The sequence below is a fragment of the Hyperoodon ampullatus genome, assembly GCF_949752795.1.
Source record: "Hyperoodon ampullatus genome assembly, chromosome: 12".
Lineage (NCBI taxonomy): Eukaryota > Metazoa > Chordata > Mammalia > Artiodactyla > Ziphiidae > Hyperoodon > Hyperoodon ampullatus.
Window position 1 is genome coordinate 70367773 of NC_136925.1, and position 27241 is coordinate 70395013.

The window sequence follows — 27241 nt, forward strand, 5'->3', positions numbered from 1 at the left end:
ATACAAAGAATTACACAGATAATGGAGGTTAAATTTTATTTCTATTTTGCAAGGAAAAAGCATATGCTGTAGTACAAAGGATTTGGTTTCAATATAACAAAGTCAGTTTTTTTTTTTTTTTTTTGCGGTACGCGCGCCTCTCACTGTTGTGGCCTCTCCGGTTGCGGAGCACAGGCCCCGGACTCGCAGGCTCAGCGGCCATGGCTCACGGGCCCAGCCGCTCTGAGGCATGTGAGATCTTCCTGGACCGGGGCACGAACCCGTGTGCCCTGCATCGGCAGGCGGACTCTCAACCACTGCACCACCAGGGAAGCCCCCACAAAATCAGCTTTAATGGACAAAATCAGTCTTGAGAGTCACTGATATTAAATAATGGAATAGGGTTAAGGGATGGTACGGGAGCTTCAAAGACAAGGTATGCAGGTCTCTGAAAGGCTGACTGAAGGCATGGGAAAGCTGGAGATGCCAACTTTGGTCCCAGCCAAGTTCTCCTGCTATTTTCTGTATGTGATACTGTCTGTTATTCAACTCAGAGGCAACACCATATACCCACTGTGAGAACTGAATTCCCTTTGGGGTTATCAATTACTCACACAGCCTTCCTCTAAAGGAAGGCTTGCAAGTGGTTCATATTCAAGCCTTACGTGTGACAGTGTTTATATCACATTCACAATGTAACAGAAGTACATGGAAATTCTTGTAAATTATATAAAATATAGAGTTGATTGATCCCACTTTGAAGAAGCATCATTGAAGATTAGATTTCCTTTATCAGAGTAGACAGGTTTAAAACACATTGCTTGTACTGTACCGTTTTAATAACATTTCATTTTTATATTGATATGTCAGTTAGAAATTAAGAAATGGCATATAATTGTGGGATTTCGTTTAAATTCTAGAAAAACTGAAAGATACTTTTTATTCAGCTTAACTAAGCCTTAGGTCTTCTAGCACAGGTGATTTTTGCATTTCTTGAAGATTATCCTGTAGTTTAATAAACATAAAGAACTCAAGCACACTAAATCTTGGGAGGACTAGTAAACGAGAGCAGAAGATTTAAAAGACATCATTTCTTCCTTTGTCCACTTAACAAGGTAACTTGAGTTGATGATTAATCTTGAGTTGTTAAATTCAAATCCTAAATATTTTGACAATTATTGTTAAGTTTGATAATTGTTTATTAAGAATTTGTGGTTATATGTTGAATTATCCATGTAGAGAGTTTTCAGTTTGTTCTTATTAATATGATATGAAAGGGACCAATCCTTAAAACTGTATCCCTAAAACATGGGCCATTCTACTGGGATCGCATACAGAGAGAAAAGCTGAAGCTGCAATAGACATAGTAAAGCTACCTGGGTTTGAAGCAAAAGACTAAGGAATTAGGTGTATGTATGTCACATTGTATATAAATAAGTCTTTTCAGTCCTAGTAAGCTCACTTGGATTCTTTAAACAGAGATGTGGCCCCAGATCCAAATGCATTTCAGCTCTCTAAGGACTCGAATTACCTTATTTTTTTTTCTCACTGGTTCATTAATAAAGCACCCATTTAAGAACAACTATTTATAAGTATAGTGATGTTTCAGAGAATATAAAATGATGGAAGGAGGAAACAAAGAAGTCCTTTGCTTGCAGCCAAGATGTGGGGACGAGATCTGAATTTGTTCTGAACAATCATTTGGGAGAAGTGTCACAATAGTTTCGAAGAAATAATAAATGTCTATAAAATATAGGATTCTGTGGTATAAACAATTTTGACACCTTTTGTTGAGAGACCAAAACAAACAAAAAACAAAAACCACGCAGTATGTTCTATGGATCAGAAATTAAATAAATCCCCAAATTTCAATTTACACTAAAATATTTATTTGATAATATTTTACAGAAATAAATAAGAGCAGGTTTTCTCCAATCAGATAGGTATATTTATATATTTATATTTTTATATTTCTTTCTTTTTACAAAATTAAAGCATATCAAATTGTTTTCCCTAAAACTGTAGCGCAGAAGGGAATACTAGGAAACAAACAAAAAGAAATACTGAAATATGTTCATCGTTAAATTATAATCATGGGCCTTCTGAATCTCAACAAGGTATATGATTTAGAGAAAGAACATGAGATTTGCAGTCAGGGGACCTTGGCTCCACTGTTTACTTGCTGTGTGTCATAGGCACATTTCTCAATATTTCTGAATCTCAGTTCTCTACCTTTAAAACAGGAATGATATGAACTATATCAACTTCACAGGACTGTTGGGCAAATTAAACACGTGAATGTATAGGAAAGCTCTTTATGACATGTAAAGAGCTACAAAAATAATAGTTCTGTTTAATATTTCATATAAAAGAATCAATGTATATCTTCCTTCAACTGAAGAAAATAAGCACCAAAAATGTGTGTGTGTTTTCTTCAGTTGAATTATGTCACCCTATAAACCAGAATAAGAAAATGCACCTTAACTAAGCACCAAAGCCTCTTGGACAAATGTGATCCAGGGTATACTTCTATTACAGTTTTCTGGGCAACTAAGTAGGAGCTAATGAGTCCTGAGGGTCATTTAAAACTCTGAAGGCTCAAAGAAAACAAATCAAGAACATCTGTATTACATCAAATGGCTAGGATACAACAAGCTACTCCTTATTTAGCAATGCTACTCCTTATTTAGCAATTTCAAAGTCCATTAATTCTTCACAGAAGAAGAAACACTAGGTTATTATCACTTGCAATTATTTGCTTATGTGAATATGACATTCTCTTGCTCCAAAGATCAAATACTAGTCCTTGAGGAAAGTACTAGTGGAATGAAATAACAAATCCTATCATAAATTTAGATATTAGTGGTTAAAAGTCTAGTTACACGAGAACATGGGAAAGGAAAAGAACCCAGGACTTTAGTATAATAACGATAAAAAAAACCCCTGCCATATTGCCATGTTATAATGATAAGAATTGAAATTATAAACACTGCAATATTTACAGATACATCGATCTTAAAACATGTAAAAACTCAGTAAGACAAATTAAAAGTAGAGAAAGCAGTTTAGATAATTTTAAGGAAAGTAAACATTAATACACTTAGAAAGGCTAAAGTTAATTGCTTACACTGATAATACTTAACATAGAATAGAAATACTTAAAGTGTGCAGTGTTTTGATTTTTAGTGGCAAGATACAGAGAAAAGAAATAATTGCCTAATATTAACTTATTGTTAGGAGTTGCATTACTCTAAAGTTACTATTTATGGAGTTACAGTCTATATCTACTCAAAGAACTAGGAGTTAACATAATTCACCATCTTTTAAAAATATCACTAATAAGATATTGGTGAATCATGTGCTAAAGATACTGAAGGCTCTTTCAAAATTGAGATCTAGTTGGTAGAGTACACCAGGTCATGTACAACTAGACTAGTTGACTTCCTCTGTTATTCTAACTCTTTTTTTTTTTTTTTTTTTTTGAGGTACGCGGGCCTCTCACGTCGCGGAGCACAGGCTCTGGACGCGCAGGCTCAGCGGTCATGGCTCACGGGTCCAGCCGCTCCGTGGCATGTGGGATCCTCCCGGACCGGGGCACGAACCCGTGTCCCCTGCATCGGCAGGCAGACTCCCAACCACTGCGCCACCAGGGAAGCCCTATTCTAACTCTTTTTAAGACTGATCTTACCAAAAGAAAAGTACACATTACCTCTCTTAATTCCCTCAGATAGAGGTACTCTTTGGAACAAAAATAAATATTTCATTGGGAGTGTAAAATTAAAAATCTTTATAGCTATTGTGGAAACAGTATATTGGAAAGGAATCAATAACTACTAGGACACTGTACAACTGAAAAAGAAATAAACTCATTCAACTAAGAACACTGTTTACTGACATCTATTGGATTGTTTAACTTTATTCTATAAACTATGAAAAATTTAAAACACATTAAAGTCTGTGGATTAAATCAAGTGTACTTCATTCAAGGTCTTCAGTTTCTTTGGTAAATAGGTCTGCCAGATCAGCCACGGTCAAGACAGAGGCCTCGGAATGTTTCGCTGATGGGTTTGTGTGACTGCAGGATTTTGCAAGTGAGCAGAATCAGAAAGAAACCCCAAGGGATAAATTATTATATTTGTCCTTATATACTGTCTGGTCTTATAATAATAATATAAGACATAATAGTACAATATTATATTCTTATATAAGAACATATTTGTTCTAAGTTTTTGTAATTGAGTTATAAGAAACTCCTGGAAGAAAGTAGGCAATGGGATCATTATTACAACTTGTTAAAATAAGTGAAGATTTCTATATACCATTTTCAAACTTGGTCATAAAATGTCTTTCTCTGCACAATTAATAAAACAAAGAAACAAAACCCCTGCCAGCTAGTACTAAAGCTCTCACCTTACAACTTACCTTCTTAGTATCCGAAGTTAATTTGTTTCAAGAAAAATTCAACAGCTCTTTTAATTGCTGCTTTATTGAGGCAGCTTAAATATAAGCACTGAATTCTGTGACATGGAAACACCACTAACAAAAAGCCTTCATGTTTGAGGCAAAAAGCTCTTGTGGTAGCCTTTCTTTCCCAGACCACCAATGAAAGAGAATTTCTGGTTTCCAATGGCTTCTTTGCTATGCAAAGTACCTCTGTGGAAACAATCCCTTCTAAGGCAATCATCTCTTCTGAGTGTATCTTCCAATCATACCTATCTCACAAGGACTCAGTTAGGTATTAGTTTATGTTTCAAAATGACTTTAAAGAAAATTAATTAGGAAGTAAATGTTAGGAAGTTTTATGATTCCAAACATAAGTTTTCAAAATTAAGGCTGTTCTGGTCTCTCTGCTTCTGTTCTGCCTTTGAAATTAATGCCACAATTACCAGCCTAGTTTTAAGTCCAGACCTTTCTACCTGCATGTGACTAACCAGTGTGATGTATCAAGCAGCACTCTAAATTTCATGTTACAGCTATCAGACTAAAGCTTTTAGGTTGGGCATAAAGATAGATTTCACTTAAAAAGTAATCCAGTGTGGCAAAGAAATGTAGGATAGTTCCTCCCTCCACCCCCCGCCCCCAACACACATGGGTGATTTAAAGTATACTAGCTCTGAACTGAAGTTTCTTTAATAGTAGGACAGTTTAAATATTTTTATATATTACAATCCCTATTAATAAATTAAGTCAAATATAGAATGCCCAAAGTACTAACTGGGAAATTTTGGAGAGGTAAAATGCCATACCGTGCTTTTAAAAAGTATTTGCACTTATATCTTTTGGTTGACTAAGTGGTCATCTAGGTGAAGAAGTTCTACACACTTATTACAACCTTTTATGAACAGGAAAACTTCTGTCCACTTGAAGTAAACTGTTACCTACCTCCTCTCAGCAGTTTTCAGCATTGCTTGCATTCTTTCTTCTATTGTTGCTTTAATTAAGAATCTGTGTACAATAGTGGGTCTAGAAGGTACATAACAATTATAAGTTTAAAAACACCTTAAAACAAATTAGAACAAACAAACTTCATATATTATATGTTATATTTGTCAGTCAGTTGGTATCTACCGTGGCAGGGACTAATCCAGGTGCTGGCGGGGGCAATGGTCAACAGTGAATACAACAAATGATTTAATCTGAATGAACCAGTATCTATTGAGGGGAGACACACAATCAACACACACAAAATAAGATATTTTCAGGTACAGACAATGACATGAGGAGGCTGACACATGGCTTGAAGCATGACTGATGGGGATGAGACAGCTAATAAGCAAAGGAGCAGTGGGAGGGGCTTCCAGGTAGAAGCAGCAGCCAATAAATGCAAAGTCCTGGGAAGAGAACGTGCTTGGCACACGCTTAAAATGTCTGAGGGGCAGAAAGAAGGCTAGCGTGGCCAAAGCATATTGTAAACCAAGGGCAGGGAGGTCAAATCACACAGGGTCTCGAAGGACGTGGCAAAAATTTGGATTCTGGCCATCAGTGGGTTTAATGCATGATTTGAATTATTCCTGATTATACTTTAGAAGTGCTTTTGGCTGCTGTGTGGAGGATGGACTGTTAGGCAGAAAGCGGAGGCAGAGATGGCAGGTATCTGCAGGACTTTCTCTTTTTTATCTCATTTCACATTTCTTTGTTCGGCTGTTACCGTCTCCATAAGAACCTCCATGCCTTCCTGCCCAGCCGCCTGCACTCTTAATCCTCCTTACCCTGCTCCTAGCATAGTATATATTTTATTTATTATGTTTATTGTTTACCATCTGTCTCTCTACCAACCCCCTACAACTAGAGTTTAAGCTCTGTGAGGGCATCTCAAGTACTTAGAACAGTGCTTGGCCCACAGGAGGAGCTCAATAAAAACTTACTGAATGAACTATGTGGGTATTGATGCAGGTAGACTGCTCAAGCTGGTCATGGAAAGATGAGGTACTTCTAATCTGATTGTATCTGTTTTCTCTGAATGAGGCGAGATCACCCTCAAAGGGGAGGAGGAAGATACAGGAGACTTAAGAGAGTCTCCTCAGAAAGTAGAAAAATCTATTTACTAGGGAAGCATAGTAGGATTGTAGAACAGTGTTGAGTGGCCTTTTCAGACTTGTGGCCTTACATCTGGGATGAGTCCACTGTATGCTTTAGAAGACAGTGATAAGAATTCAATGTTTAAAGATATAAGACAAAGCCAAAAAGCAAAAAAACCAACGCCCTGCTCCCCCCACCCCACTGCCAAAACCCCAAACCAAACAAAAAGCAATAACCCAGTAAGACATAAGTACGTTTTAAATGCTACTTGGTAGTACTTTAGAACAAGCTTGCATTTATTACAATTATATGACTTTGCCATAGTTTGTCTGATGAACATGTCTCTTTCTTGCTTGAGGTTAAAAGTCATCATTTGCTCTCCCAGCCACTGCTTACAAAGCAGGCCACGTTTCTGAGGACGCCATACAAGACCTCGTCTCCTGCCACTCCTCTCCTCATACTTTATACTCCAGCAATTTCACTTCTTAGGGTCCCTAGAAATATCATGTTATTTATTTCCTCTGTGTTTCCGCACAGGCAACTCTGGCTGTGTGAGCACCCTTTTCTAGCCCAACTTTGGAATAATTATTCCTTTAAGAGTCAATCTAATGCAGCCTTTCCTGACTCTCTAGGGCACAAGAGATCACTCCCTTCTTCTGTTACCACAGTACTTCTATTATATTTTCTCACACTCTACTATAATATGTCAAATCATGTTTCCTGTACCACATAGTGATCTCCTTGGGGAAACAAATTATGTCTTATTCAATTTGAATCTTCAGTATCTAGCATAATGCCTGACATATAGTAAGTATTCAATCAATATTTATTTAATGAGTGCTTACAATGGATGCATTTTAAAAAAAAATTCAAAGCATCTAACATCCAGGAGGTAATACATCTGAGAGGCCTTATAAAGGACAATTGTCCATTCTGACATTTGAATAAAAGTAGTACATACTACATAATATTTACTATTAGGATTACTTTGTGCTTTAAACTAATTGTCTCTTAGAGTGGACCTGGAAGGCTGTATTTTCCTAAGGGGAAGACTTTATAAAAAAGCTATTTGTTTTCAGTCATGTATGAAATATACCTTCTTTTAAGTACAGGCTACTTTAGCCAATCAAAAGTCAATTCTTCTCAAAGTTATGATAGATGCCTTCAACTTAGTAGTTGTCTTAAGTATTTTAAGAAGCTGTTTTGATGAAATGATCAGGGTAGTTTCTGAAGGAGACAAAAATCTGGGAGAATTTGGGGTTTGCTGCTTGGAGGAGGGAGGGTTGGAAATCTCAAAATGTCTTCTGGTCATCTAATAACACTTGAAAATTTAATACATAAGGAAGTAACTAAAAATGAATAGGTGATGATGAACATAAATGAAGAGTTTAAATGCTGATCTGTATCTTAGAAACTGGAGCAAATATTACCGATGTTAACTTTAGCCCTTACTTTGTTTGTCCAATGCGGTGCACCCTTCCTATGGCCTGAAGCTCATGGGCAGGGTTCAATATGGGCTCCACCAAGAGAACATGAGTTGCTTCGATGATAGTTAATCCATTAGAACCTGTGTGCAGGGGCAGCAGCAAAATATTGATTTGGGGGTCATGTTTAAATGCTGAAAGGTTCTCCTAAAAAAGAAAGGTACATTTACATTTTAGCTGGATAGTTAAAAATAAGAGCAGTATGTTATATGTAGCTCATGTTAAAATGCCTAACGGTATCCAGGTCATTGTGAAATGTAGTGACTAAGAAAATTAAATGTAAAATTACCAATTTTAGAAAACATAAACGTATTGCTTGACTTTATGAAAAAAAAGTGTCACATAACCTCTCTTGTTCTTTATATATACAATGGAATCACAAGATACATGTATGTGATGTATGCAAATTAAACTATATGAGCTTAGAGGAAAAAGAGAGTGAGAGAAAGAATGTGCAAGAATGAGTGTGAGGTAAGAGACATGAATCTACTAAATTTTCTCTTGGTGTTTTTTTTGGTGTTTGTCACTTAGGTGTGCACCTGTCATTGTGCTGAGTGTGATGTAAGCATAGTTTAACCATATGCAGTTTGCCCTAATGCAGTGATTTTAGAACTTAATCCCAGGGGCATGAGGCCTCTGACCATTCAAAAGGTACGTCATAGGCCATCTCTTCCTATATTAAAGAAACACCTCAAATCAGAAGATCTTTAAATATGGTTTGCTATGGGTATAACTGAATAGATGGAAAATAAATGCAATTTCTTTACTTTGCCTTTAAATGTTAATTTTATAGTTAATCAAGAAGTCAAACCATGTTTTTGTGGTTTATACGACACAAGACAATAAATGCAAGTAAGCTAGTTAAGAGCAGTTTCAATTTGCAACTGAATCCACTCCAAAAAAACATAAGAAAAGTCTTTTGACATACCTGAAACGTCTTAACACGACTGATCTGTGCAAATTCCATGTTGTTATCAGTGAGAGCTTTTGAAATAATGTCTAATACATCTTGCCACTAAGAACACATAAAACAATAGGAAAATAAATATTTACAAACAGCTTTCATATAACAAAAATTTGAAAAGTGACTAAACCAAAATATCCTTTATACCTCAGAATTAAGTAAACAAAAACAAAATCTTCAAGTATAATACCATTAATATATTTTGTTCTATCCTGAAAGATTTTCTTGTATCAAATGCTGGTTAAAGATAGGGTAAAAAAAATGAGAAAAATGAGTGTCTTCAGTAAATGAATTATGGTAAACAGAAACAACAGAAAACAAATTACAGAGTGCTTAATGGATGTGGTTAGTTATCTTCCAAAAATGAAAACTAGAAGCTTTACTCAGTACCTTTTATTCAATAGGTTATTTTACTTTTCTTTGCCTTAACCAAGTTCATCCGTGAAATGACTTTCAAGGTTAGAGATTCCAATTTAAAAATATTAATATAAGAAAATCCCTAAGTAAGATTAATATAAAAACATGAAATGTAGCTATAGGAATTGCCTTGTGAAGCATCATCAAATTTCTCTAAAAATAATTCTACCCAATGGACATAGAAAAAAAATCTAATATAGAAAAAAAATCTAACATGGAGAAATCTATCAGTAATTCTAAATCTCAATTATATTTTGGCAAACATTAACAATTATTTCTCAGATATAAACTGATTTGAAACAGAAAGCCACTCCGAGTTAACGATGAGGATGAAAATGTTGATTGTACCGTTGAGAAAACAAGTGCTTTAGCCCCTGGATCTCTCAGCTGGATTCTCATTAGAGTTCTGACCACAGCTTCCACTTTTGTAGAATGGCTGCCCTTTGAACACAAAGAAGAAAACACATTATTACTAAATAAAGTCTAGTTAACAGTGGAATGGAAAACTAACATAAAACACTTATTAACAAAACTATATGATAGGTACGTATGTGTTCATCCTTTTTCATTTTGTATCTGCTGGAAATTTTCTTTAGCCTCAAACTGTACAAGATATGGATTTACACCCTGAGAGAATCAAATATAAAAGCGCACACCAGAAAGTCATACAGTGCTATGACCCTAAGATAAGATTTTTTAGTTAAGTGGCTGGGTTTTGTAGATACAAAATTTTGTTACTTTAGATAAGCAGAATTTATATTAAAAACACTCTTCATTTCAGATATTATGGCATTGAAAATGTTCAGAATATAATGAATCAAAACTCCAAAGTAAGCAAATAGTAAAGAATCTAACCCACAAAGAATCCTTTCTTACAAGGGCACTACAATGACAGAGGTACAAATGACGTCCACTTGGACGGAAGCAGATTTATACAAAGCTAGATAAACACTGAAAGAGTGCTTTTTGTAGTTTCCATGACCATTTCCAGGATAAGAGTATGAAAATGAGAAAAAGTGAAGAAATAAGAAAATGAAGAAATAAGGCAAGTGTTTTTGTAGCCTACATTGAGAAAGTCTTCCTCCTGGAATGCTCTGGGAGATGGTATGACAGGGAGATTAAGGGCGTGCGATTTTGAGCGAGATAAATCGAAATTCAACTGCCAGTACTGCAACTCCTTAGTTATATAGATTCCAACTTTTCTAAGCCTTAGTTTTCTTATCTGTCAAGCAGGGATGATAATTACATCTATTTCCAAAGGTTGCTGTGATGGTTAAATGAGAAAACGAATACAAAGCGTTTGGCCCAATAGTTGGCAAACAGTAGATACCCAATAATTTATTATCTTTCAGAGACATTAAATATGAGCACAACAATGACAGAGATTATCCTACAAGGGGGGCAGATCTAACCAAAAAGAAGTAAAAATATTCCCATACTACTCTTCTCCTCAAATCACACCCCCTTACTACTTTTACACAAAGAGACACTCAAAGGTAGAAATATAAACAAAACAAGGAAGAAAGCTTTACTAATTTTAAAGTTACCAACAAAGAATTATGGGAGAAATTAAAAAATTCTGGTATTAAAATCCTGGATCTACATTTATTTCTCTGGATATGCAGACTTCCAATTATACTTGAAAGGTTAAAAAGTATAAGGGACCTACTTCAATCTAAACATTATCTTAAATAAGAGCAAAATTATCTCAAATAAGAGAAAACAGGAAATTAGCATAATGTGATCATTTTTAGACAGAAAACTTCCATGTTCCTTGCAAGGTCTCATTTTCAAAGATATTTTCAAGTGAAATATCAGGATAACTGTGAATGCTTCTATCAATTAAGCCGCTTCTTACAAAAATTTCAAAAGAAAACAGAATAGTCTTTTATAAGCAACATTCCAAACCAGAGTGCTAACTCTATGAAGGAAAAGACTAGAATATTCCCTTTTATCAAAATTTGGCCAATTCAATGGTAGCTCTCAGTGATCCCTTCCAAATGCTACAATTCTGAACCATTTGGTCCCAGTCCAGTTACTTCCTACTATGAAAGAAGAACAATAAGGAAGTCTGGAAATCCAAAGCTCTGCTTGGCAGAAAGCTACATGGGGAGTGAGATGGCCTTAATACCCTTTTCTTCCAGATGGACAGAAAGTGGCTATTGAGAATGAGAAAACTGAAGAAAGAAGAGGGTGGCTCATATATATCTGTGGTCCTTGGTTTGAGCAGGCATGCCTTACACAATTTTTGAAAACAAAGCCAAAATGCATAATCCTTATGTTAGACCAATGTGTTAAAGCAGTTTTGTCCAAAGATTTCACATTTTAGACTACTTGAAGACATTTAAATTATCATAAATTATCATTACAAATGTTGCTTCAAGTTACAAGATGCTGTGTTGAAAAATACACTGCCTTTGTGAGTCTATTTTAATAAAAATTCATAATGTGTTGCTAAATGAAAAGTTAATGCCCTAGACAGTGAAGGATTACCAATCTAAAAAGCATTACTGATCTTTCTAAAAAGAAAGGCAGTCAAATGTAGGAGAAAAACTGAATAGAAGTTAAGTAAGGATCTGGTTTCTGTCCTATTTGCTACATACAGCACAAACACTTTTTGGATAACTTTTTTTTTGGCTGCACACATGGCATGTGGGATCTTAGTTCCCCGACCAGGGATCCAACCCGTCCAATGCGTGCCCCCTGAAGTGGAAGCACGGAGTCTTAACCACTGGACTGCCAGGGAAGTCCTTGGATAACTTATTAAAAATTACAAAAAAGCAATGTATGTTCATTGGACAACTAAGTTAACAGAAGTTTAGGATTAAAAAATTTAAGCCTATTATTTTATGCCTTACTCTCTCTAAACACCACTAAGAATTTGGCATTTATTCTGTTAGACCTTCTTGTGCATTTTAGAAGCCTCTATAAAAATGCACACATACCCCACAAATATTTTTAAATGTGTTTTATAACATGGCCTTTATATTTAACATTGTATCTTGGCAATCTTAACCATGTAGGACCTTTATATATACCTCACCTCAATGGCTGCACAATATTTAGGATACAACAATTTATTAAATATTTGTTTATTAATATATATTTAGGTTGATTTCATTCTTTTTTGTTCTTACAAACAATACTTCAGTGACTATGCTTATACTTATAGCTTTGGGTACCTGTGCACATATTTTTGTTGGAAAGGCATATAATGTGGAACTGTTGGTCAAAAGTTAAAGAAAAACTGGTTTGTAGGACCTCTCATATAATGTACATGTTAAATTTATGTTGTAAATATTTTCCTAACTTTTTATATGTAGTTCACATTTAATTGTATTAAATGCAGTAATGTAAGCAAAAGTGCTACATTATATTAGCTTTAGTAGCTCACAAATGCTTGATGAATGTGGATTTAAAAACTAAGTATTCTTTGCCTTTACTACTTTATTAGACTTTTCTGTGTTTGTTTGACATTTAAATTTGTCTTTCATAAGGGAAAGATGAGAGATTTTATTTGGAGAAGAATAGCTTTTTCCTCAATTAACTGCCCTGCCACGATTCTATCTAGTATGATTTCATATGATATTATACCATATCTCAGAGTACAGTATATTCCTGTCATTTATCAGTTGATATTTATTTGAAAACAAGGACCAAATGGCATTTACTTTTATATCACCTAGAGCCTAGCATGGTCCTTTGTAAATAGTATATGCTCAACCAGTTTACTTAATGTAAAAAATTTTAATATGTATGTTTAGGCTTCTCAATCCCAAACACACCTGAGGAAAACAATGAATAAACAAAATAAAAATAAAAGTGGGTTAGAATACAATTAAAAACTCTCAACATATTTTTTTGGTCATTCAGAATGATTAACAGGCAAATCAAATCTTGCAATTAATCTCTTTTATAATTGAGATTATAAAATTATAAAAGCTAGAGAGACTCAGACAAGAGCAGTCTTGAAAGACGAGCAGATTTAATCTAACACAAAGAAGACCTGAGGTGGATTTTGGGTTAGTACTGTGTAATGAAATCACTGGAACTGGTCTAAAAGGAAGCTACCAATTGGAGGATGGTGCCATCTCATTCTGGTCTATCAACACTCATTTTTTCCCCTACCTATCAGTAGTGATAGGAGAGGTTAATAAAGTCAGCAAACCCTGTGGACTTTTATTTCCTACCTTTAGAATCAGAGATACCTACCACATTAGGCCCTTATTCTTAACTTTTTTTCTCTCTTCTGCTTGTGTTTTTACACTTCCAAGTGAAAAGCAAAAGTCCCCAAGTAATACTGAAAAGATCATGGTTAGTCTAAGAGCAGAGTAATAAAAGGGATCAAAGAGATCACTCAAACCCTCTAGCATTTCAGGTAAGTTCACGTTTGATTATTCAAATCATTCAACAAAAACTTTCTGTGCACATAAATGACAAAAATACACTAGGCACTGAATATACAATGACGAAAAGATACTCCCTTATTCTCAAATACACACAGTCTAATGCATGTTACAGAATATGGAGAAAAGCAAAGGATGGTTTTATACTGCTGGGCTGGCCTGGAAGCGATTTAAGTGAATGCTTTATTATACCATCTTAATAAGCATTATGCACATTCTACTGTTCTTTTTAATGTTTCTTTCTACCTCAAATACATAAATGAACTTTGCCTCAGATCTGTCAGTTTCTGAGACGACTACTCAATGTGGTCACTGCTACAGAAAATAAATATTCACTTTGTTAAAAAGATTAAAACAGGAAGGAGATGGGTTATATCTATATAGGAGAGGATCACAGAAAAAGCAAAAGAGATATGGATGAGGAAAACAGAGATATCAGTCTGTCCCCGTGCAAGGTGTTAACAGAGTATGAATATTCTCAGGACAGGTACACTGGCAGCCTTAATCCAACCCAGTTTATGTTTTAGCTGTATCAGCAAACACACAGATGCAAAGTTAGGCTGGAATTAGGGAGGGGGGTGCATGGAAGAGAAATCCCCCAAAACTGCTAGATCATTTCATAATATATTAGGCTAATAGAGCTGGATTTAATTATAAGCAGCTCTGCCCTCTTCTGAAGTGCCTGTCCTTTTCCTCATTTCTATCCTTTCTTGGTAGTCTCTTCAGTTTTTCCACATGTATATCTACCAACCCTTCTCTATGATTAATGCTTGGTTTTTCTTCACGTTTCTGAAACATCAAAGACCAAGGGCCAGCTTTGGAATGAAGACCCATCATCTGTCCTCTGCCCGCCCTTGACTGTATCTTTGTGGCTGTTCTCTCTGAGGCACTAGTTCTCTCTAAGGCCAACTAGGGAACTACGAAAGGAGACATATAAAGTGCTACCACTCAGATCAAGTTAGTGCCTCTCCTGGTCTTCCTCTCATGAGGTAAGTAGCCAAGAGCATTATAACAGTTAACACTGAAGGAAAAGGATGGAATTTTCCTTCTTTACAACAAAATAATCTTACAAAATGTTCTTTATGAAGATCTTTGCTCCCTTGCTTGTAATTTAATGAACAAAACCAAACTAGATCTCAAAGCTACACATATAGGTCTTTCCCTTTATGGAAAATTAAGTACAAAGTTAAAAGCTCCAGACCATTCAGGCAGTCAAGGCAATGAAAAATCAGTAGAGATCCATTAGCAATAAAGGCCAACAAAGAATTTCTCATGAACTCTGGCCTAGAGGTTGTCTAATAGCATAACTAGAAATCAGAAATGTCTTGTAGCCTCTTATCTGCGCTAAATAGGTGCAACTAGCTTATTTTTATCATAGAGTTAAACTTGATTGGAATAAGCAGCTACACATTTCCAGGCTCTTGTTAAAATCTGAGAACCTAAACTTTGAGTTAAAAGCTAAATGTGTTAAATGTGTTAAAAGGATGGAAAATTCAGTTTTGTTTCTATTGTATATTCAGGAGACAAAGAATTCTAATAAAGCAATCAAGTAGTATTTGATTTAAACTTTGATCAACCCCTCTCCTCCAAAATAGGTCTAAATATTTTACCAATGCTTCTAGAGTGAGGTACTGCTTTTTTCTCTGAAGTCTTGTTATTGGGGAAAGAGGAGGGAACAATAGGAAAAATCCATGAGTATAGCATAGAAGACATACTGTAGCTGGCTTCACCCTATTCCCTTCACATCTATTTTCTATCTGTTGAGACTCCTTATTTAGGGAAGGAAGGAAAGGAAGGAGAACAGTTATGACACCTCCCAACTGTAGCAGCAAAGCACTTCTTCTACTTGATTTATATAAATAAAAGAAAAATAGTGCTCTCTATGACTGGAAAGTTATTGTTGAAAACTGGGAACTCTGAAGTAGGGCTTGGCAATCCATGACTCTGAACCAATGGGTTCTTGCCCATTATATCGCTTCTTCACCAGTCTAGTCCTTCCTTTGGCCCCTTTTATCTTCTCTGTTTGCCTAATCTGTCCACATTGCTCTCCCACTCCTTTTTCTTTGTAATATATATGGATTCTCATGGTCACGCTCAGCTCCACTGGCAGAATTAAGGGCTAAAGTGGCCACTGTGTTCGGAGGAACATCAGAAAAATGTCAACACAATGGAGATGATGAATGTACTGAGTCTTATTTTTCATCAAACATCAGAGAGAATATTCATGTTTATAGGCTACTTTATGTCAACAGGCAGACTAAATCTTTAGGGATTTTATAGATACTATATACTTATATATTATCTTTATTGTATCTTTATAATATATTAATATATGATATATTAGTATATATGTTTATATATTATATATATTCCACACATATGAAATACATACACACTAATACATATAAAACATGTCAAATAATGTCTTACAGTATGGGGGTTGCCAGTCACTTATGACTCTAAAGTGAAGGCAGAATGAAGTCATTTTCAGAAGTGTAAAAACTCTGATTTTCCGTTCACATGCTTATCATGCTAAAATTTCTTGATGCAGTAGATCACAGTGAAAAAAGAATTGTAGAATGAGGATTACATGAATAATGGTGCCAGATAAGGTTGACACAGAAATGAAGGAAGCTAGCTAAAAAAATGAGAACTTCTACTACACTGGGGTATTCAGAAGATTCTTCCTTGAAAAGCAAAGTTTAAATGAGAGAGGATTAGGATTACATTCCTTTCTGCATGACTTCAATCACTCTGCTTGGTTCTATAATGAAAAGTATTTATATTATAATATTGTACACACCATTTACTGATTTTTTTTTAGATATGGAAGTCACATCTACAATTAGATAACAAAACATGAAAGTATAAACATTATAATATAAAAATGATACTATAACAAAAATTAGAATGTGGAAGGGAAAAGAAAGAATGAAGGAAGAATAGATGCACTAATTTCCTCCTCTTTTGAAGTGAGGACTATTAGTAGGTACTGTCTACAGCTAGTACTTCAAGAAACAAAATTTATGTATATTACTGAAAGTCACAGAGGTGATCTCTATAACTAAAAATAGAAATTGGCAATAGAAATAGGCAAAGAAGGAAGAATGAAGGAGAACATTACTTTTCACTGTATGCCATTTGTTTTATTCTGAATTTTTTATTCTTTTGTGCAAATTACTTCTACTAAAAAATATTACAGTTTCTGTTTACCCTGATTTCTTACAGAAGAATAAGGGTTTTAGGGGAATGGGTGGGAGGCTTGTAATTCTGGGACCTTTTAAACTTACTACATTAGTGATACAATTGGGATTGTGTTTATCACAAGTGAACTGGTCTTCTGAATTATGCCATTACCCTAGTGCTGCATGCTATTGTACCTGCAGTACCTCTCACTGCTCTAGGGTCAAATGGATGCCTAACCTGTGCTAGCTGCCCCGGAGAAGAAGTTTCAGCCTCGTCAGAAATGGGACAATCACATCTGAAACAGAGCAGGGATAACATTTAAATCTTCCAGTTATTACTTGTATTGGTTTTTTGCAATCTTTTAAACTTACTACAAGAATCAAAGATCCTGAGATTAGAGATTTTTTTGAAGATTCATTTAACTGAAGAACATCACTTTAAAAAAGACAAATTTACACAATTTAGCCCTGCCTCCCCCCCACCAAAAGAACTATGATCTCTAATCAGTTGTATGATAGATCATAGATTTTTCTTTAGGTTTCCTTGCTGATTTGTAACTTGATCTGTTTCCTATTGTTTAGTATAGAGGAAGTCATTTCCTGTCTTAGTACTTTCTGACTTTCATTACTTTTATTCTGGACTTTTCCTTTTGAAGCAGAGCTAACTCTTTCAATTTGCCTGTGCTGTCCATAGTAGTTCCTGCTGAGTAAGATCTGTTAGCATTGTTTTATTTCTGTCTGCACCTGTCCACCATGCTAAAAATCCATGTTGATAGTGACAGATAAAATTTAGTGCAGTTACACAGCTTGTATGATTGATCTCACAAAGTAGGAATACTTTTCAAGCATATGCCTGGGTTGGGTTCTTCACATGTTACTTGAATAAAGTTCAACGGAAACTCCATCCAGGCAGCCTTTGTGGGAAATTTTACAAGTGCATTTAGCCACAAATATATTATCCTGTTCTTTAAAATACTTTGAATGATTATTTCAAAGAGATAAAGTTAGCAATTGCAAAAAAGTTAAAAATTTTATTTGGAGCCAAAGGTTTTCGGGGATATTATATGTAAATACTAATCAGTGGTTTACTTGTCCATCCATCCATCCATCCATCCATCCATCCACTGAGTACCTCTTACATGCCAGGCATCGTTCTAGATACTAGGGATACAGTAGCGAATGAAACAAAAGTCCTCACCTCATGAATAATGTCTTTTCCACATTTTAATGGAGTTTATACTCCACACAGTAAAAGTGTTCATAAAAATAACTTATAGTTTATATCTTAGAAGCCTTTACTGTATGTTCAATTTATTGCAAGCTATTGCTAACTACAACATGAGACTCACTAACAGTTCAAGAGCTAACTTGGCTGGTGAATAGAGACGGTGTTTTGCAATTATATTTATTCATGACATTTTCTAACAAAAACACTTAACTGTGTTCTAAATTTACCAGTTAATATTCATGTATTAATACTACACTATACATTAATATTATATTATACATAATATTAATTTACCAGTTAATATTATAAGATAATATCACATATCTTATATGAAAATATTTAGATAAGCATATTTAAATATAACCACTTGTGGATTATATTTACTAAATTATTTTATGTCAACTTTAAACTCAGTCAGAATTTTATAGTTTTATTCCACCCAGATATTTTAATTGTATTAAGAAAGTACAAGACAGACTTCACAAGTCACCTTTGAATCAACTGAACAAAAAGTCAAAAAAAAAAAAGAAAAAGAAAAAGAAAAGAGAAAAACAGAAAGGAAACAACAGGATTCTACACAGAGTAGAATATGACACATGGTATTACTAGGTTTCTCTGAGAGTTTTAATGTAGAAATACAGTATTTTTTTTCTCTACAAAAAGGCTGTATAAAACGTCTCTACTAGCAATAGATTTGCTTGTTAAAAATGTAGATTCCTGGACCAGATCCGAGATCTGAGTTAAAATTTATGGGAATGGATCCTGAAAAAAATTCTTTATTTTAAAAAGCAGACCACTTGATTATTAGACACTCAAAAGTTTGAGAAGATGAAGCACTGTGGTGTGTGTGGGACAGGTGGGAAGGCTTTGCTATGGCTATATCCATGTATTTTCTCCTGGATAGAAACTTATGACATAAGAATCGTGTCCATTATGGGGTCACGGTTTCCACTGACAAAAATGCTTTGTATGAAACCTAGCCAAACTAAGGACACGGGGAACAGGCCACGTGGGGCATATGTTCTGCCAGGAGGCCTACTTCACCCTCTAAAATGCCTGGCAGCTGTCAGAACTTGCAGGGGGAATTTTGTTTACTTTGTGAAATGCCCAGTAGGTTCCAAGGGTCATTCAGGAATACTGTCACACTGCTGTTAGGGTAGATACAGTCTTTAACTTAAATGCATCCACTAATCCACTAATGAACATTTTACTGATTTTATTTATATGGTCAGTCAATAGAATTCCTTACATTGTGAAATACCAGTAGAAAAAAATGTCTTATATTATTTAATTCTATGTTTATGTTCTCCAAATATCTTTTGTCAGAGATCAGCTATATGATTAAGCACCATGTATGATATTACACTGTTTGCTATGTCCAAGAGCCTTGACATGAATGCTTAGAGTAAAATAAACATTTCAGATAAAAACTTTAATGAAATAAAAAATTAATTCTCAGGAGTGTTTAAAAAAATCAGGGATTGGATAACCAACAGTAAAAAAGAACCCCTAAGTTTAGGAATAGTATGAACTAATATTTATAAAATTTCAAAATAATGCCTTCATTATTCATATAGAGTCATCTTTATATCCCTCAACTACAAGACAGATGATGTGACCATTTAGTGGGGTAGTTTCAGATGGTCAGAGTACAGTGAGAGTCTGAGAAAACAATAAGCACATGCTTTAAGGAGAAGGTGGCAGAAATGTGACAGGCAGCAGAAGGCAGAAGTGGCAGACAGAAAACAAAAGTTAATGTAGCAAGAAGCAATGTGAGAATGTGGAAAAGTGATAAAACTTGCTTGCATAGTAAGTGCAATATTCAGTCATGTATTAAATGAAAAGGAAATGTAAGTATTTATTCATCAAAAAGAGAAATTAACTTTAGTGAATTCTGTATTCTTTTAATTTTTTTACAAGATTCTTCAATTAATTCATGTGTTTATCAATACCCATGAAAGACAGGAAGAAGTCAAAACATAATAAACAGTATTTGTACAGATATCCCTGTCCCAACAGGACAGCAAATGTAACTGTCCTGATCTCTCTCCTGGGTGCCTAGGAAAGCTGCCATAAAATGAACAGGTGTTTGGGTTTGATGGGCTCAATGACTCAGTTTCATAGAGGCTGTGCTGTTTACTGGTAGCCAGAGCAATCACTTCCTAAACCTTATGGCATGAAGCCTGACACAGCAGTTCTTTCTTATGCTTGTTCCCCACACTGTGATGAATGCTTTCGCCTAAGGGTCAGCAGCCCTGCTTAGGCCGTTAATGCTATCTGTGGCCCTTGGGATGCCTGAGGCCAGAGGAAAAGATAAAAGGGAAGAAGAAAAGGCTAAAAAAGACTTTTTATGGGAAGGTAAAGGAGAAAGAAACTGTAAGAGTAGGAGGAAAAGGGGAGGGGGACTGAAAAGGAAAGCAGTTCTTTGTGTGGTGAACAGGTTAAAGTATACTAACTCTGGACATTATATACCGTCCACTTGGACCACCTATTCAACATTCAGATCTCATTGGTTCAGCTTCTACCACCTTTTCTCCTCCACCTCACTTGAGTCACCCACTTCTACAGTCATATCTGGAGTACTGAAAACCTGTCCCTCTGGAAAGGACTAATACAAATATCATATGATATCACTTATATGTGGAATCTAAAAAATGGTACAAATGAACTTATTTACAAAACAGAAACAGAATCACGAATGTAGCAAACAAACTTATGGTTACCGGGGGTGGGAAGGGAGGGGAGGGATAAATTGGGAGATTGGGACTGACATATACACACTACTATATATAAAATAGATAACTAATAAGGACCTAATCTATAGCACAGGGAACTCTACTCAATTCTCTGTAATGACCTATATGGGAAAAGAATCTAAAAAAAAAAAAAGTGGATATATGTATATGTATAACTGATTAACTATGCTGTACTCCTGAAACCAACAAAACATCGTAAATCAACTATATTTCAATAATAATAATAATAAAAGATCTCCTATTCTCTGATAAGGACCCCTACCCTTATAGCTTGGTTGTGCAATAGCCCAACCTACAGCTTTTAGTTATTCGATTTCAATGAGATCTCTACTTTCTCTCTACATATCAACACTCTCCCTGTCTTTTCAAGAATCTTGTATTATGCATTATCCCTTTTCTCTCCTATATCTTCAATCTATTCTTCTTTATTGAAGATTAAACATGCTCAAGAATCTTTTATATTAAACAGAATAAAACAAAAAAAACACAAAGCCTTTCTGCACTTCATATCCCCTTCTGGTTACGACACTCACTTTTCTACTTCACAGCTAAATTTATGAAGTAGTTGGGCATGTTTCTCTCTTGACCTATTCATTTCCTGTTCAATTCTCATTCCCTCCCGATCTGCTTTTTGCTAATACATTTCCACCGAAAGGGCTCCTTTTCAATGACCTTCAGTAGCCAAATTAGTCCATCTTGTAGCTGAGCCACCTTCAGCATCAAGGGATACAGCTGATAACCGCCTCCTCCTTGAAGCCGAGTTTCCGTGGCCTCTGTTGGCAGCATGTTCTCCAGGACTGCCTATGCCTCTAGTTGCTCTTTCTTGGTCTCCTTTTTCAGCTCCTCTCCCTTGATTCCATTTTTTTTTTTAAAGCTATGGAGTGCTGCAGGACCTGATCTGAAGCTAAATTGTATGTTTCTTTCCTTAGGCCAGCTCATACACTTTCATGGCTTCAAAGATCACTTACGCTAATGTCTCTGAATTTTCTCTCTCCAGCTCCACATATTAACACTTTGCTGGAAAGTTCTACGTGGATGTCTTAGGCACTTCAAATATAGTATATCTAAATGTACCCTTCTTTCAAGTACCTTATATAGTAACTGTACTTTTAGCCACCTGATTTTTCACATCAGAAACCAGGGGTCACCTACGAAATCTCCTTCCTCATCAACCCCTCTGATACTGTATCTCATTCATCAACTCTACTCCAAACATCTCCTGAATATATCTACTTCTTTGCATCTCCACTGCCACCAACCTAATCAAAGCCACCATCACTACTGTTGTAGCCTCCTCAACTGGTCTCTCCAAATTTTTTTCTACTCTAGTCTTTTCTATTCCTGCTAATCTAATTTCCATACTGTAGCAAGAGGAATCTTTTAAAAATCCAAGTCTGATCATGATATTCCTCTGCTTTTAACATATAACATGTTAATAGCTTTCTTTACGTGAAAAGAAAATTCTCAGATGCTCAGATGGCTCTTCAATATCGGGCCCCTCTTTGGATTCCACTCATTTCATTCCATTCTCCTTTGTGTTTTCTACACCACAGCTACTCAGCTCCATTTGAGTTTCTTCTTGTCTCAGACCTATTCACATACTGGGATTTTTGGTTGTTTGTTTTTTTCTGTCTTGCAGCTTCCTCTCTCTCTCTAGGTTGGCTGATCCATTCATCCTTTAGACATCTACTTAACTGCCATTCCCTCAGAGAAGCCAGGTTTGATTTTCTTTTGTAGTGCTTATCACGTCAATTATTTGCTTAACGTCTGTGCTTTCTGCCTCAACTCAAACTCCTTCCCCCGACTGCCAAAATGTAAAATCCATGAGGGCAGCAATCATACCTGTTTTATTCATGAGTGTGTGTTGCATCTGTGAGGCCCAGAACACTGCCTGGCATACAGTATGTGTCCAGTAAACATGTATGGAAAGAATGAATGAATGAAAGTTCATCCCAACTTTGGGATTTTGTTTACCTCAACACACTTGAGAGCACTGTGAATGATATTTTCAGGTTTTACTCAAATGACAGTGGGCATAAATAGCAATTAGATATTGTTTAATGGAACTCCAGTGTTCTCGGGAGGGGGCATCCTAACAACTGCCTAACTCCTGGCAGCTTCAACTTGTGGTTAATTCTACTCACAAAATACAACCCTGAAAATAAGTGAGCAGAGAGCATCAGCGACCCAGAAGGAGAAGAAATGAATGAAAAATATTCTACTACCTCTTGCTTATGAGCCAGCTGCCCCATTCTCCTAACCACTCCTTCTGGCCTATATTCCCTACTATACTCATACATTGAGTTGTCCTTTGTCTGAGTTTGGTTAGAGAGAGAGAAAAAAAAAGCATGCTTAAGTAAAACAAAGAACAAAAAAGTCTAGTAGAGGCTTCTCATTAAGTAAATACCCCTTAGGCAGAAAGTCCAGTTAAAGATCCTATTTGGATTTTAAATTATAGTCTTATTTCTTAAAGTTCTGAATGAAGCATGGGAAAAAAATTAGGAAAATAAAGCGAAGTTCTGGCTATACTTTGAAATACCAATCCACGCCGTCTAAACGTGCACTACCTCCTTCTTGTGACAGTCTTCACTAACTTCAATAATCAATTTTTTTTATCCTTCAATTTGGTGGGGCACATCTTTTTTCCCTGATACCCGGGGCTGAATGGAAGAATGAAGAAAAAGAAACCTTGAATTTAACCAGAGCTCTATCAATTTGTAATGGACAGAAACACTGCAAAAGTAGTAAGGGACTGGAATTCTATGTTACTTTTTTTGCCATGATGGGCTTAACTATTACTAACTCACTCTGTTTGAAAAAGCTTTCTTGTGTTCCTCCCACGAGGAACGAGTAGACGGTAAAGCTGAGGCTTTCAGGCAGTGTATCTACAGACAACAGTGGTTGCTCCATAGTCACTGGGCCAGCCGTGTTCTGATTTTGATGCTCTCACTGCCAGATACTGGTTCCTATTATTTTGCTCTGACTCTGCATCTACACGTTCTTAACCGACTTTACCTTCACAGGGATGTCCTCTTCCTGGCTGGCTTTCTCTGAGGTGAAGACATACGAAATTTCTTTATGAGATGTGGTCTGGCGGCAGATGGCACACTTAATGGAGCTCCTGTGAGACCCCACGCTGTACTGTTCGATAATAATTGAAATGCATTCATTACAGAAACAGTGCCCACAGGTCAGTACTGCCCACTAAAAAAGAAAACACATAGAATATGCCTCAGTGAGATGCTTTCAAAGATGCCTTCCAATCTATAAACATATTAGAAGAAGGGAGTCATAATTTCATTTCCTAACTATTTCATGATATAAATATGCTTTAAGTCATAAAAACTAAGTTATACTTTTAAACTAACTATTTTTTAGTCCAACCAGACTAAGCTTTCATAGTCTTTAGTTCTGTTCACCCTAATAGGAGAATAATAGTCAGTCATCATTATTTTGTAAGATGCTGGTGTTCTCATTTCAGCATTTAGGAAAAATGCAAATTACTCTTTAGCACTCTCACAGTAGAGTAACAGGATAGACTGACTACAACATTAATTTGGACATAATGTCATATTCAATATATTCTACACAACTTAGTAATAAGCAGATTTACATTTTCACATGTTAAAGCGTTTATTATATAGAAAATGAGATGGAAATGTTAAACATAATAAAATTTCTGAGACAATCTAGTTGCATGAATCTCATCAAAACTAAAAGCAAAGAAGAAACTACTTACACCATGATCCTTTCCATTTTTATAGTAATTTTTATCAAAATGTTTTTATCACTGATTTTTAACAGAAATTGCCAGTATCTGTACATTACTATTCTTCTCCTCCATTACCAATCTGTCCTTTTAAGATTTATTATCAAAAAAATGTCCTTTAAAATCTTATCTTCTCCATGAATCATGGAAACTAAAAGATATGTTCTTTCTGATTATTGCTGGTCAGAATATGGAACTCATATATTTAGGCTTCTACTCTCAGCTCCATAGAAAAAAGTGCCAAGGACACTTTTACTCATTTAATAGTAATAGACTTATCTTTCAAAATTTGAAAAGCAGTGAATATACCGATATTACATATATTTATTTATCATACAAAGTAGGAACTTATAGTATCATAAATCACATTTCATAAAGTAAAAATAAGAATCTCTTTGAGGAAAACTAATACAGTTCCTTAGGTTTATAGACATTTGTATACTAATATTCACGAAGAAATATACTTGATATAATAGTCTTCTAAAAATCACATATGAATTCCCTCAGGATTGCTGTTATTTGCGCTTTAAATACTGGTACTATTAGACAGTAATAATGTTAAGTAAGAACTACGTTACTATACCTTTGTCATAACTTAAGTAAATCTGTGTATGCTGTATTATATTTCTGTACAAGTACCAAATAACCATGGTAAACTGACAGACTCAAGTGACTGGAAGCAATACTTAAAATTATTCACCTTTAATGAAAAAGATGGAGCTATTCTAGAAATATGTTTTTACCTATCACTTAAGGGAAAACATTGCTCAAACATATTTGGCACTAAGCCTGTCAGCTAACCTTTGGCCCTACCTTTCAGACAGAGGTAGTATTTGCCTTGCATGCAAAGTTTGAGGGTGGGGCGAGTTGTACGTAAAAGCCTTTGAAGACTGTAAAGTATTTTACAAATGCATGTAATATTTATCATAATTTCACCTGTTTTCCCAGTTGCCGAGCACAGATTGGACAAGGTTCTGGATTAATACCTCCTGATGTTTTGTCCTGAGACTATCCAAAAAAGAATTAAAACATATATTAGTTATATTTTAAAAGCCGTTACATGTTCTACAACTCATTTATAAGAGTAAATGCTGGCAATTAAAATAATCTAATAATTGAGATGACCTAATAATTCATATATTAATACTATCATTCCTGGGATTTACAAATAACATTTATTTAAGGTGTGAAGAAAAAAATGGACACAATTTTTAACACAGTTTGTTAAAGTTACCGTATTACTGTATTTGTGATTATGATAGAAGGCAAAATAAAAAGCAAAATATGAGATAATTTACCTAAATTCTCAAATTTTACTTTCATGTTAGATATATTTTTTTAATAAAGAAATAGATATTCTGCATGTCCACTTGGCATGGGAACAAAGACATTGGGAAGAGGCATTTATTCACATAACTCCTTATTAATACTGATTTCTTCTCCGTATCCTTTTTCTAATCTCACCAAGGCACAGCAAATAATTAGAAACCAGAAATATTACTGACTTGAGACCTATCTATGCCTGGAAATTATGTTGAAGTATAATAGCTTTTCAAAGTCTCTTTAAAAACTGAAAGATTTCCAAATTAAGTCATCAAATGAACAGGTTTTAAAACTGAGGAAAACATAAAGGAAAGTAAATTAGACTCATAGATTACTAAATTGTTCTTGATTATCCTTTGACTCTTATAATCAGAAAAAAAAAGCTAAATTGTGCATGGATTCAGAAGTTCTAATGGTTAAGACAATTCCATTAACTACAATGTAAGTATGCAGCATTTAAAAAAAGTTCTTTTCATCTGTTAATTATTGATTTGTTTCAGGTAACATAGCAAAACACCTAAAACCTTAGTGGCTAATAAAACATGAATTTCTCCTGATGCTACAGGTCACCTGGGTTACTTTGGGATACACTGATTTGGCTTGGGCTGGATGGTCCAGGACGGCCCACACTCTTATCTAGCAGTTGGTAGGCCAGCTGGTCTGGGGAGAGGGCTAAGCTGAGGCTTTTGCTCCTCAAGAAAGGTAACCTGGGCTTCTTCACATAGTTTCAGAGTTCCAAAACATGACACGATTGGGAGAATTCCAAAGTGCGTGGACTTTTCAAATCTCTGTTTGTGACACAAGGCCAAAAACAAGTCATCTGACGAAGCCTAGAGTCAGTGTAGGAGGGGATTAACCAAGAGCAAGCACGCAAGAGAGGTATTACTATAGCATTTTGTAAACAATCTACCAGAATTTACAATACCTCTTTTTTTCTAATTTATTTAATGTAAGAATTAGCATTTTTTCCATAAAGGGCATGATTGTAAATATTTTAGGCTTTGTGGGCCATATGATCTCTGTTGCAACTCCTCAACTCTGCTATTAGAGCACAAAAGCAGCTGTAGACAATACTTAATGAATGAGTATAGCTGTATTCCAATAAAACTTTATTCACAAAAACAGGTGATGGGCTGGATTTGTCCTAGGCTTAGTAGTTTGCAGATTGCTTATTTTCCTTCATTTATAGAGTAAATATTTTTTTCTTATAT

General features: G+C 35.3%; 1 protein-coding gene across 2 annotated transcripts in view; it reads right to left on the bottom strand.

Annotated features, from left to right (window-relative positions):
• Positions 1–3150: 3150 nt before the first annotated feature.
• The window catches only part of SHPRH (SNF2 histone linker PHD RING helicase), a gene marked incomplete at its 5' end in the record, with an annotated part of 79809 nt that continues 55718 nt past the window's right edge, over positions 3151–27241 (bottom strand). For both annotated transcript variants that reach the window (XM_079716875.1, XM_079716876.1), the window contains 7 exons: positions 3151–4054; positions 5362–5442; positions 7951–8129; positions 8911–8997; positions 9712–9804; positions 23954–24142; positions 25644–25715. In XM_079716875.1, coding sequence (XP_079573001.1) covers positions 3958–4054; positions 5362–5442; positions 7951–8129; positions 8911–8997; positions 9712–9804; positions 23954–24142; positions 25644–25715 — 798 coding nt within the window. In that variant the 3' untranslated portion in view covers positions 3151–3957. The remainder of the gene's footprint in view (positions 4055–5361; positions 5443–7950; positions 8130–8910; positions 8998–9711; positions 9805–23953; positions 24143–25643; positions 25716–27241) is intronic.